The 13667-nt window shown below is 51.9% G+C and overlaps 2 protein-coding genes across 2 annotated transcripts; one reads left to right on the top strand and one right to left on the bottom strand.

Annotated features, from left to right (window-relative positions):
- Positions 1–501: 501 nt before the first annotated feature.
- IUM83_15434 (uncharacterized protein) lies at positions 502–1152 on the top strand (the record flags this gene model as incomplete). The annotated part of the gene is made up of 1 exon (XM_067940249.1): positions 502–1152. One exon carries the CDS (start codon positions 502–504, stop codon positions 1150–1152), a length of 651 nt encoding a protein of 216 aa, XP_067784591.1.
- A 9589-nt stretch (positions 1153–10741) lies between these two features.
- Positions 10742–13419, bottom strand: IUM83_15433 (Integrase catalytic core protein; the record flags this gene model as incomplete). The annotated part of the gene is made up of 2 exons (XM_067940248.1): positions 10742–11690; positions 11837–13419. The coding sequence occupies 2 exons, from the start codon at positions 13417–13419 to the stop codon at positions 10742–10744; spliced, it is 2532 nt and encodes an 843-aa protein (XP_067784592.1).
- Between the last annotated feature and the right edge of the window lie 248 nt (positions 13420–13667).

Raw genomic sequence — 13667 nt, 5'->3', positions numbered from 1 at the left:
CGTGATTACTGTACGCGTGATTACTGTATACGTGGGCCAACTACGTGCCACATTCACGACAAAAATGGGACATGGGAAATAACGTATCTGAAGATGAGAATAGTATTCGGTGTCTCTGCTCAGTGCCTATCCAAAAGTCTATCATTTTCTAATTCTAGTTGTTTCGTTATCTACAAATTATGCAATGGTAAGTGAGTAATTAATAGTGGCCATAGAGTTGCATTACTGAGCTAATCGACAGGGTCAAATCTGAAATGAGAGTTGTTGTAAGCCTGCCACTACAAATACGAAATTTCATGTTGGGGAATTTTACATTGCTCAATGTTATCCGTCGCACAGCCTTCCAATGGTGATCATACATTACGTTTTCCCGTGGAACTTTTCTATATACCGTACGGTGCATGTGGCCACAAGCAGACACATCAATACATGTACGGTTCTTGCTGCTACGTGTACACAAAACCAGCAAGACCCGTTGAAGCGCTGGTTTTCAACAACGAGATGGCGCCCATGTTATGCTGGCAGACGTGCAGGCCTGCGACCAGTTCGCGCCCGACGCCCGAGGTCTCTCAAGCGCAGGTGGGTGAGTTCACGGGGCTCACGCTGGGCGCCGACACGTCACTCGAGAGCGCGTTGACGATGCTCTCCACAAACTGCGAGACGCTCTGGAGCGATGGCAGCAACAACGACGACGCGGCGCCCACTCGGACGCCGCGTCAGCTCCTTGCGCTGTCTGCGGATGCGCTTTTTGGTGGGCTTGGTCACCTCCAGCGTGACACCCTTGTGGCGGCGGCGGCTAGGGCTTCGTTGGGGGCCATGAAGGCCTTGGTCGTCCGCGTGGGGGACGGTGTGCGACACCGCTTCATCTTCCTGGGCCGCTTGCCGACCGAGGATGGCGTGCTGTACCTGCTCGTGAAGATCAAGCAGATGAAGAGCAGCTTGGTCGAGATCAAGAACAAGGAGGCGCGCAAACGGTCGCCCCGCTCGGAGCTGACGTACAAAGGCAAGCCGAGCTCGGAGGGTGCTGGCCTGTGGGGAAGCCTCGCCAACACCATGTCCACACTGAAGAAGAAGATCAAGCCGGTCGAGTGTCGAGAAGATCCTCGAGGACCAGCTCGAAGACGACGGAAGTGCTGCTTTAGCGTATTTTAACCCTTTCGTGAACAGCGCTTACTGACTTGAATCTATATAGTATACAAAACTAGCATACATCCCCATCAAGTGGGGCATTTTGCTCCCCTTCATAAATTACGGTACTCTCTGGAATTGAAATCTTAAATACAGACGGGGCGTGAATAAGGAACGGGTGTCATCCTATAACCTTCAAAACCTAATATTATGCAATTATAGAGGTAAGAGCTTGAAGCACTGACATTGGCCATCGCTGGGTTTTGAATCTGGGCGGGAAATTCGAATTTGACACGAACAAGATGGAGCGGCAAGCACGGAGAATGCGCCTCAACAAGCAGTAACAGCTCGAACTCTGTGCAATGCACACCCGCGAGCCAACGTGGAGCCTCGCGACGCTAGGAGAATGGGCTCAGCTCCGGGACGGAGAAGCTTCCGCTACTCTTTCTGGGCAAAGCCAAGAAGCCGCGTTGGCTGCCCATGAAGCCATTGACCGCACAATACAAGGGCACAAGCAAAGGTTGGATAACTGTACCAGTCTTTCAACAATGGTTGAAGGACTTGGACAAGTCGATGGGTGAGGCCAAGAGGGAGATTCTGCTTCTACTAGACAATGCACCTGTGCCATACCTCCGGAGGACACATTGGCCAACGTGGAGGTGGAGTTCTTGCCCCCAAACACGACAGCGGCGATCCAACCGATAGACCAAGGTGTGATCGCGTGGATCAAGCGGCGTGTACTGCAAGACTGCGGCGAAGAGGCAGTCCGGAGATTGTGCTGCGAGCTGGACCCCTTTGTCATCGAGACATCGGACGCAGTCACGTGGTGCAGCAACGCGTGGAATGCGCTGGACGCCGACACCATCAAATGTTGTTGGCGCAACGCCGGATTATACGTGGACCGGACACAGATTAGTGACATAATTAACTAAATCAAGTACTTTGTCACATCAATGGCAATTTATGCCCTCTAATTGGCTCATACCACTTGAAAGTTGTTATATATCAGGCGTTCCTTATTCACGCCCTCGTCTGTATTTTCATTGGCTAATAAATGGCAGACACTCGAGCATAATTGAAAGCGAAGCACAGTGATTGGCTGGAGTTAGGATGCTATGATCGCGTAATACCTCCCGATCCTCGAAAGATATCGCGTAAATTACGAGTCCCACTCGCCACCAACTTCAAACACTAGCATGGGTACTCATCGACGCTGTCCCGGCACGGATGCTGACAATTTCGCGCTATTTTCTAATAGAATGATAGTAGATAATGGCGCGAATTCGTCAGTGCCGGCGACTCGCCTTGAGGCACTTTGGAAGGCGCTACCGCTGTCCGCGAGGCCTTGGGGGATACCCTGGTCAAGCGGACAGGTGCTAACTACGGAGTGAGATGTTTTACATAGCTACTGGTACGAGCATTGTCCTCGAGCGCATCTCAACGCTATGGTGGCGTTTTAGCGACCATAGCGCGAATCCTTTCTCCGTTATTGAAATTGGTATGTGCATTTCATTTGGTTTCGTTATTGAAATAGATATGTGTGCTTCACTTGATTTTACTATAGAAATTGTCAACTTGGTGTCAAATCGACGGGCGCAATGGCTTCCACCCATTTGGTTGCGAGATGCGGTAAATCCCCAGCTTCCAGATCGAACCTTGAGCAAACGTAGACCGCCGAACGTCGGACTAGAGCACAAAAGGCTCAGAAGCTTGGGGGTTCAGCTGAACGATCTCAGCTGAAACCAACAACGACTCCGCTGAGACTTCCCAGCTCCGGTCCTTGGTCAGGCGCGGCGTGTGCACCTTCCTTGCGATCCCCTTGGCGTTTCTTCCTTGGGTTACGCTTTGGCCCCAGACGTCAGCCAGCCACAGCAATCTTGTTCCAGCTTCAGATGTCTCCAGTGCGCGGCAAACGAAACCTGCTCCTCACTCAACAGATCTCAGCTCGCACGTGTCTAACCCAATGTGTCCCGGGTTTTCTTCAATACAAAACACGACACTCCAGACGTAATTTGTCCACCTCTTCCGAGACCTTAGTCCTGGTCTCCGTAGCTTCTTCACTTCCTCCGGCGGCTCCAGCTGGGAGCCGCTTCCACGGGTCTTCACTCGCCAGAGTGGCCCCGAGAAAATTGGCTCGGTTTGAGCCTATCCGTAGTCTGGCTTCTCGCTCTGCACCCAGGGACACCAGCGCACCACGCTCAAATATAAGCGAAATCCGGCGACCACACCGAAGACTTGACCTGATCTCAGCCCCGCGCTGTCGCTTCACCGAAACCTCAGGAGAGTCACTTACTCCCCGAAAATATGAAATACTTGTTGGCAATGTCGTCCAGACCACGTAATAATATAAAATAGCTAATTAAGCTCCTCTTCACACCGAGGTACACCCTAAAAGACTATAATATAGCATATATTATGGGGTTGAGTTTTGATGGAACTGGTCCTCGGCACCCTTTTACACAAGGAAGCACTCCCACTTGCGTCCTTCGGGGCAAATTCGATTCTGATTCAATTATTACACATGCAAACAAAGACCTATCAAGTGGAGGCGCACAGCGCCGTTCGGAGAGCACCCACAAAGGGTGCTCAGACCATCCTGAGAGCTGCCGGTGTGCCTAAGGCATTCGGCGCTTCAACCTGGATTTTAGCCAATAATGGGCCGAGCTCAGCAAAATCCAGCGTGGTCAGGCATGGGTTCAGCAGATCTTCAACGAAGCTTCAGTGATGAGTTGCTGATCCCCGGTGACTCATTGGCCGAAAGTGTGTCGTAATCTGGGTGCGACAGGTCTCATCCCAGCTGATATATGAGTCCGTCATCATTGATGACGCGATCCTCCAGCAGCGCGCATTCACCGTGTACCCATCGGCCACTCTGAGACTCATAGTCTCAGACAAGATTCCAACTGAGACCCCCGGCATAAATGTCCACCAGTGTCCGCATCATCTGAGACCTGGGTCGCCAAACTGAGACTCCGGAGCGTCCGCTGAGCCCAAGCACATCCCGCTGAAACATCTGAGTCGAGACATATAGATTTCAGCTGCTCCGGCTGAGACCACCCGTGCTCAGAGTAGTGAGATCTGAAACCAACTGGCTTCAGCTGAGACCAGCTAGTCTCAGTGATCCAAGCTGAGACTCGGGGACTTCAGTTCTTCCAGCTGAGACTTAGAGACTTCAGCGCCTTCACCACCAAAGCTGACCGACTCTCAGCCGAGCCGCAACGAGTTCAGCTGAGACCAGGTCGGCTCAGTTTACCGCGTATCCAGCCATCAACAGGTGTCTACACGGGACGTCTGAGCTCAGCGTAGCTCCGCGGGTGACCGCAACCCAATCTTCGCAAGAAATGAGCAAATCCATAATTAACGTCAGTCATCATGACTTCAGAGTTACGGTAGTCTCAGCGGAGTGGCTGAGACTCCCAGCTGAGACCTGGGGCGTCGACCGACAGTGTATCCATGCTTCCCGAGCCAGTTCTGGTTGAAGCGACGGTTCATTGAAGCCAGTTGCCCCGTCCCATCCACTAAGGTTCGTGCGTGGGACATAGAGTGCGTTGGCGGCAGGCTATTGACGGGTTCGCCGGAAAGATCCGAGCGAGCCTCGTCACATGTATTCCTTACAATCCAATATCCAGAGACAGAAGAAACCAAGCAGCCAAGGTTATATTGCGCCACGCATCACAGTCCAGCGATCGAGATGAGACCCCAGCGGGGCATGATCGAGGCAGCATGCTGACAGTCGTAGAAAATCGAAGACGTAGGGTATCAAGGCGGAGTCTCGGAACCAATTAAACGAAAACGAGGCTGATCGAAGGGAAGGTCTAGGATGAGGACGAGTTTGTATTGTTGATGGAGGTGAAGACGTTCGCATTGATGAAGACATGGAGATGTTCGAACAGTACAAGAGTTTCGTTAGATGTTGTAGATTTAGTAGTTACTATGGCGACAACCGCATCAACAGATAGTGTGAACTCCGTTGGGCACTACGGCAGCGATAATCACTTCATAAAATATGGTAGATGCAGTTGAAACTACTGCAGCGGCGGCGGTAGCAGCAGATAATGTAGACTCCGTAGACGCTACGGTGGCAGCAGCCGTCGATAGCAGCATCAGTCTGGTCAATTACTTGAGGACGCAAGTATAATTTATTCAAATTATCAATAAACTACCGCTTCCTCATACACGCAGCGCAACGTGTAAGCAAAAGTAGTGAGCCAATATAGGCCCACTACACCTGGTAGCACTTTGTAGTCCGTCCAACGACCGACTGCTTGACGTTCGTGCAGGGTGTACGAACGCGGAGCCGAGAACCGCATGAGCACGGAGGTGCCCATGGAGGGCCCCAATACGCCTGCAACGCATGTTGCAGGCGCTGACTGCCCCACCTGTCTGACCCAGAGTGGGAAGCCCTTCAACGACTGTCAACAGTCATTGGGGAGGCGGCGATAGCTACGATGGTGCGTACGCTATCGCCGACGGAGCAACATGGTGTTGCTTTAGGATTCATCATGAAGGAGCAGCGCGATGCTGCTTCCTCAGCGACGGCGTCGTCGGGGACGACACCGCGTACTCAATCATTAAAATTGAGCGTAAGCAATTATGTGGGAAGAGAGGGCGAGCCTCTCCTCCGATGACTTGTCGAACTCGACACAGCCATAGCGGCTCGACGTATCGCCGACCCGTTGTCAAAGGTTGCGTTCGCCATGTCCTGCCTTGGCGGACGCGCAAGGAGTTGGGCGTATGGGCGCCGACTCTCTGATCCTACGTGCTTCAGCATGTACGAAGTATTCACAGAGGAGCTCAGACAAGCGCGTGAGCCCCCGCAAAACGAGTTCCGGTCGAGGGCGGAGTTCCTCGACCTTCAGCAGGGTAAGCATGATGGCCATGCTTACGCGCAGCGTACACGATACTTGGTCTCAAATATCGTGACTAATCCAATTGACGAGGCGACCAAGGTCATCACGTTCATGAAGGGACTTAGAGATGGGCCCATGAAGACCTATCTCATCCGAGAGTACCCGAGTACTCTCAAGGCTGCAATCACCCTTGCCATCCAAGAAGAGTTTAGCCTGCGGCAGACTAAACTCCATGCGAATGTGCCGAGGTAGCAACCGCGCTCGGTAGTGAGGACTGGAGGATCCGGAACCAATGGACCTCTCGAATGCAACGGCTGCTGGCTACCAGCAGCAAGGAGACAATGTACTAACAGCTTTAGCGCTGCGGATGAGTGTCGACGAAGAGTAGATAGGGAACATTTGCGTACTAGAGAGCAGAACTCGAAGTAATATTCAATCATTAACCTCACACCAACTGTGTGACTTCTACACGTGCCATGCACGAGGAGGAAAGCCTAAGCAGAAAACCCCCTTTGACCATACAATCCATCCATCGAACTTGCAGGTCTTCTCCTAGCCATCCGACCAGAACGCGACCAGATCATGAGTGAACATGAGAGAGTGATAGAGAAAGAAATCAACACGAGTCTCATACTCTCGTACTCCCCCAGAACTCAGGATTCCTGGTCATCAACACTTTTGTGTCGTGTTGACAGGCCTGCTTTTGAAGCAGCCTCAACCACGTCCTCAACTCCAAGCAGCTCCCGCAGCATTGCAAATCGCTGTGGTCCGAGCGCCTTGGTGAACATATCAGCAATGTCGCATCATCTTTGCGATAAACCAATCCAAATGTCCTCGTACCCTGCAGGTACTGCAACACGCGCTAAGCACTAGCAAAATTCTCTTTTGCATGTGCACCAGAATGACGTCCGAGTCTTCGTACCGCATTAGCAATATCTGGACGCGTACAAGTGACCAAGTACTGCAACTTCCCAACAATCTCTCGATACGGAAGTGCTGGATCATTAATCTTGGCCACGTCACGCTCCAGCGGCACCATCTTCTCATTCTGCATCTGTGGAGAACCCACCCAATTAGCCATACTCATATGAAAGCGTTACAGCAATTGATCTATGTAGGCGGATTGCGACATACAAAGCATGACACTAGGCTCATAGTGTATTTCCATCGACAACAAGTGTTTCACGCGTCCCAAATCCTTCATCGTGAACTTGAGCCGCAGTGCGTCGACCATATCATCAATATCGCTGGTTTTACCAATAATTAGCATATCATCCACGTAGACAGTAACCAGAACAATTCTGCCGTCAACGTACTTTACGTAAAGACCCACATCATGTGCGCAGTGACTAAAACCAAGTTCAGCCAGATATTTGTGCAAGGTTTGATACCATATTCTTGCAGCCTGCTCCAAGCCATAAAGACCTTTCTGGAGCCAGCAAACCCGTCCCGTATCATCGTCAAAGCACGCAGGTTGTTCCATGTAGATAACTACTCCATGGAGTGGACTGTTCAAAAACGCAGTTTTGACATCCACGTGTCTGGTACCCAACTCAAGGAGCAGCACCAACAGAAGCAACAGCAGAATCGTTACTATGCGCACTACCGGAGAGTACGTGTCCCAGTATTCGTGTCCAAACCGCTGCTTAAAACCATGTATCACTAATCGCGCTTTGTATCGTACAATGTTGCCCTATTCATCTCTTTTGACGCAATACACCCATTTTATCGTGATCACCTTCACTTTCTTTTCTTCCGGCGACTTTGGTCGGTCAACTAAAATCCATGTTCCGTTCTTCAGCAACGAATCAAATTCTTCTTTCATTGCCTCTATCCATAGTTTCCGCTGAGGCGAGCACGTAGCATCCTCTACTGATGATGGATTTCCAGCAAACTCTTCTTCCAGCGATAGCACATACCCTCCCAATCTTACATTTGTTATTCGAGTTCGAGTCGAGCGACGAGCAGGATCACCATTGTCTTGTTGATCAGCACTTAGGTGTCCCTGTCTTCGAGCTTGTCTACGACCTCGAGTGTGCGGAGTGGTTGGTGTTTGTGTAGTTGCTGGATTTGTGCCATCCATGTCAACATCTGACAATTCGTCATCGACGTCTGATGATTCACTACTAGATGAAGTTCCTCCCCCCAAACCAGCACTACCAGGCTTACGCACACCATCGTCAGGCAAATTGCAGTTCACCTCCTGTTGAACACTTTATCGCACACTGTCAGCAGCTACATACTCCACCGGAAGAGGTATGAAAGGGATCTGTTTGTACATCGCCTGCTTTCCAAGTAGTAATGCTTTAATGTAAGACTTGCTGACTGTGATATCTTCGCGAAATTTCACTTCTCGCGCTTTCACAATTTGTCCTGTTCGCAGGTGTAGCAGTCGATATCCAGGTGAGATGCGAGCGAACCCGAGTAGCAAAGCAGGTTCGGTCTTAGGACACAACTTATCTTTCCGCTTCGCTTGATAAAGGAAACAAATCGAACCACAAACACGAATTTTAGTGACGTGCGGCTTGGAGCCGAATAATTTTTCCGATGGAGTTCTGCCGTTCAGCGCCCGCGTCGTACTCATGTTGTAAATGTCCACGATATATTGAAGCACTTCAGGCCACAATTGAGTCGAAAGGTTAGCAGCATACATCGCAGCACGCGTTTTGCCCACCAATACACCATTCAGTTTCTCCACAAGCGCGTTTTCTTCGGGAGTATAAGGATGCGTAGGTACAAGACGAATTCCACGAGCCGCTAGAAACAACTTCAGCTCGTCATTAATGAACTCCCCTCCTCTGTCACTGGTAATTTTTTTGATACGATGGCCTTGTGTCAGCAACTCAGTGATTAACTTCAATGTGTTGGCATTTGTATCACTCTTTTTCTTCAGTGGAAAACACCATTTGTACCGAGAGCCTTCATCCTGGATCAGCTGAAAATATCGAAATCCCTTGACACCAGGCAAGTATTTCCTGATATCGCAAATGTCTGACATCAGCCGCTCGTAATTGACTTTGGTACGCTTATCTGCGGCACGTGCTTTGTAGGATCGCCGTTTACGTGTGGCAGACATGCAGCTAAGACATACAAACTTCTTCTTGAACAAGTGCAGGGGGATATCCATGCCCGTGACCGTGCCATGCACGACCATGTGCTTGATAGCTGCTACGTTCAAATGCCCCAGACGTTCGTGCCAACGCATTAATGGACTAGCATCAGCATTCATCGACATCATAACTGCTCCCGTCACGACGGAATCAACATTACTCGTCTGTAGCCAGTAATGATCACCTCGTTCACAAGACTCTAGTCGCTCATCTGCACGATCTAAGAAAATCTTTGGTATTGCTTCGTCGGGAGAGTTTGTCGACATTTTCCAGCCAGCCTTTTTCAACTTGCCCAAACTCAGCAGGTTGGATGAACCATGTGGAGAATACTCAACGTTCTCCAATTGCAATTCCACGACTCCATCAGATCTGCCATTGCGTGTAAATATTCGAACATTCCCACTCATAATGCCCTTGGTGATCTCTTCAGTCCAGACCTTGAAACTTGCTCTCGACTTTTTCTCGCTTGTAAAAAGATTTCTATCGATGCATACGTGCGTCGTAGTCCCAGAGTCCAGCATCCACTCACGTGGGTTGGTCGAGCGTGTGCTCTGCTGTACCATACCGATCACCTCCATTTCTTCATCGCTACTGCTGTCGTCGTGACCATTATTAAACCATTGCATGTGCTCGATCACACCCGATGTCTGTTGTTTACTTTTATCAGAGCTTGTTTCCTTCTTGCCTTGGACATTGCGCTTCTGGGAGCTACCCGAGTCTTGACCATTGCCACTCACCGTTTTGGACTTATTCTTGTAGTACCAGCAATCACGTCTCATGTGACCAGCCTTCTTACAATGGTAACACTTAATAACCTTCTTTCCAGCACCTCCACCATTGCTAGCAGCTCCATTTCGCCATTGACCATCACTACCACCAGGCCCACCCCGACCAGTAGCATTCATGCTCATGACCACCGTGGACACAGCGGCAGTCTGACCCACCATGCGATCGCGTTCTTCTCGCGAACGGAGAGCATTCGTCACCTGCTGAAGTGTCGGCGGGTGGCTCTATCGGGTTGGGAGGTCAAACTGCTCTATCAGCTCTTTGTGCATTACCGCGACGTCCATCAGGAGTACACTAGCCATCTCTTGATCCGAAGTCGCATGCTCGACGCCCATGTTCCGCAGTCGCTGCCGAAACCGAGTCATCGTGCTGATATAGTCAGCCATCGATTGACCTCCTCTAGCGAGCACTGGTAGAGTTGGCGCTTCAGTAGCATAGCATACGAGAAGTCACGTTGAGTATGGTCCGAGACCAACGTGTCCCACATATCTTTTGCCGACGGCATTCCACAGACCTTGGACGCATCGTCATTCTTGCAGCCACGAAGTCCACGCAGTATCGCAGCCCTTGCCAGCCGATCGCGCTTGTCGAAGACAGCTTGTTGGGTCGTGTCCATGGCGTGCCTTGTTGTAAGTTCCACGACACGGGGTGAGTGCTTTGACGCAATATTCACAATGTTCTGTTCTTCGCTTAGACTCCTACTCAACCCATTGGACTGGACCTCCCCTAGAGGTCCACAAAGGTCCAGGGAGATGAGTTGCTTGCGCGAATGGTGATCGCCACACCTAATGGCTATCCACAGTTGCGCTGCTTGTCCAACGTGCAGCCGCGAACAACACCTCCCCCACAAGCAGCGCACGAGTACGTTTACTCGGCGCTCGAAAGGCCACACAGGCCACACTTGCGAGAGTGCTGTCCGGGGACGAGAGCTTTCGTCAAGAGGTCTGCCGACATGTCGCCCGTCGGCGTGTAGTGCACGGCGATCTTCCCCTCCTGAAGTAGGCCCTTTGCCGCCTTGAACTTCACATCTACGGTCTTAGATTTCTCGTTGAGTCCTTGGCGCTTGAGGCGAGCGATGGCAGGTTGGCTGTCCATGGCAAGCACAAGCGGTACCTTCTTCCGCAGTACTTGCTCGACGATCAACTGCACCAGCTCGGCAACTTCAATGGCGTCATCTGCAGCCACATACTCAGCAGCAGTACTCGACTTCGTCACAGTAGTCTGTTTCTTGGTAGCCCAAGCAACAGGACACCCGAACAGAAACACGACACGGCCCGAAATTGACTTCCGGTCCACTTGGTCATTCGCCCAGTCAGCGTCGGAGGCTACGGTGATGTCGTCACCGGTAGGCTCCAATGTCAGCTGCATATTTCTCGTGCCAGCCAAGTACCTCATGAGGTACTTCGCCGCATCCCAAGCGACCTTCCTCAGATGTGCATTATGCCTTGCAAGCTGTCCAACTGCGAAGCTGGTATCTGGCCTTGTCACTCGAGCCAGATAAAGAAGCGCTCCAACGGCTTCCCGATACGGCATTCTCTTCATCACGACGGCTTCATCTTCTGGAACCACATTGTCCATCAAGTCCATCCGGGTGCCTGGGACCATTGGCGTTTTGGCGGGTCGCGCCCCGTCCATCGCTAAGCGGTGCAGCGCCACGTCCACGTACGAGGCTTGTGATAGCAACACAATCGACGGGCTTGGACGCTCGACACGCATGCCGAGGAATTGACTGGGTGTACCCATGTCCTTCACATCGAACTTGAAACTGAGTGCCACCATCAGGTGCAACACTTGCTCTGCGCCACTAGCAAGTCGTCTACATACAGACACACCAAGAGAAGTGAGTCATCAATGTACATGAAATATAAACAGAGATCAGCTTCCGTGGGCACCAGCCCATATTTCTTGAGAAACGCGTCGATCGCTTTGTTCCACTCGCGGCCTGCCTGTCGGAGCCCGTACAGGGCTTTTCGAAGCCTCCACACCTTTCCACGTTGTTCTGGCGTTCCGAATCCAGGGACTGGGCGCATGTAGATTTCCTCCAGGAGATCCGCCTTGACGTACGCTGCCGGCACGTCGGCTTGACGAACCACAAGTCGCAGCTTGGCGACGATCACGAAGAAGATGCGCACGGTCGTCAGGGCTGCCACAGGCGCGTAGGTGTCCAGAAAGTCGAGCATGTACTGCTGCCGATCGCCACGGGCGCACAGCCTGGCTTTGAACAGAATGACCTCTCCATTTGCACCAGTTTTCACGCGAAACTGGAGTGTGTGATCAAGTACTGACGCGCCGGGAGGCAAATCCACCCACTCAAATGTACCATTCTCGAACAGGGCCTTGACTTCTTTCTCGATGGCTTGACGCCACTCGGCCCACTGAGGTGATCTTTGAGCCTCACGAAGATTAAGAGGTTCAAGGAGAACCTCCCCGAGAACCACGAAAGCGACAGCAGCGAAGGACGTTTGGGCCGCTATGCGACGAGAGCGGCGCTTGGCTGTAGACTGCGACTCATGCGGAGCCTCACTGTCTTGATCGCTTGCTTGCTGATCTTGGTCGCCGCGTTCGTCACCGCTGTCTGGGGTAAAGTCATCTGGGTCGTCGTCGCCAACGTCCTCCAGCTCGTGGTACATCAGATCGATCAATTTAGCACTGTGAGCCTCAAGGACTGGGTGACCTGGGCCTGGCAAATAGACCTGGTATCCCTTTACTTCATCAGTGCAACCTACGAATGCACCAAGCTGGCCACGCGTGTTGGAGAACCGCTGGTACTTGATCCGAATCTCATCAGGAACGCGAACTGACAAAGCTTGTCCAAATATTGGCACCTTGCTGACGTCCGGTTTTCTCTTGAATATTTTCTCGAATGGACTCACGGCCTCCCCTCGGCGAGGGATTCTGTTGCGCAGGAACGCTGCATGCTTCAGCGCATCTCCCCACATCTGATGTACCAATCCCGAGTCTGTGAGAATGGCGGACGCCATTTCCGTGACAGACCGGATAACCCGTTCAGCGACGCCGTTCTGGGAGGAACTGTAGCGCGTCGTGTGTTCTTGCCACAGGCCTTCTCTCTGGACTAGCCGACGAAAATCCTTGTTGAGGAACTCCGTACCGCCGTCTGTCCTTCTGACCTTGATGTCGGTTGCCGGGACTTCGGCCTGGCGCTCGATTAGCTTCAAGAATGCTCGGACTTTTGACGTTGCCTCACTCTTCTTCTTGAGCCGATACACTTGGTGGAAGCCACGCCAGATCACCACCATGAAGTACCGGTGTCCGCCACGCGTCTTCGCCAGTGGTCCACTGAGGTCCGCGTGCACGACGCCATCCTGAAACTCGTCGCTGCTCGTTCGCTCCGCCGGCGGTGCGTGTTGCAGAGACTTGGTGAGTGCGCACACTACACACACAGGAGGCTTTGCTCCAGGCTGGATGTTCAGTCCTCTAATGATCTTGTTTGCGGCCATCCACTTGAGCGTCTTGTAGTTCATGTGCCCCATGCGCCGATGCCAAGTCTCGAGGTCGCGACCCAGCACTGCAAACGCGGACGACATGGCGACACTGGCTGATCCCAGCAAGCTCTCCGGAGTGAGCACAAGATACACTCCGCCTTCTACGCGCGAAATGCACCCCACATGCCTACGGATTCCTCGGAAAACCGTGCATCCGCGAGGCGTAAACTCCACGTCATGTCCAGTACGAACCAGGGTCGAGATTGAAAGCAAAGTCTTGGGAAATTTTGGCACGTAGTAGACATTTTCAAGTACGAACTCCCGCGTGGAGACTCCTCCTTTTCCATCGT

The sequence above is a fragment of the Phytophthora cinnamomi genome (genome assembly GCF_018691715.1).
Source record: "Phytophthora cinnamomi strain GKB4 chromosome Unknown Contig87, whole genome shotgun sequence".
In the NCBI taxonomy this organism is placed as follows: Eukaryota; Oomycota; class Peronosporomycetes; order Peronosporales; family Peronosporaceae; genus Phytophthora; species Phytophthora cinnamomi.
Note: the sequence above shows the minus strand (reverse complement) of the source record. Positions and strands in the feature narration are given on the sequence as shown.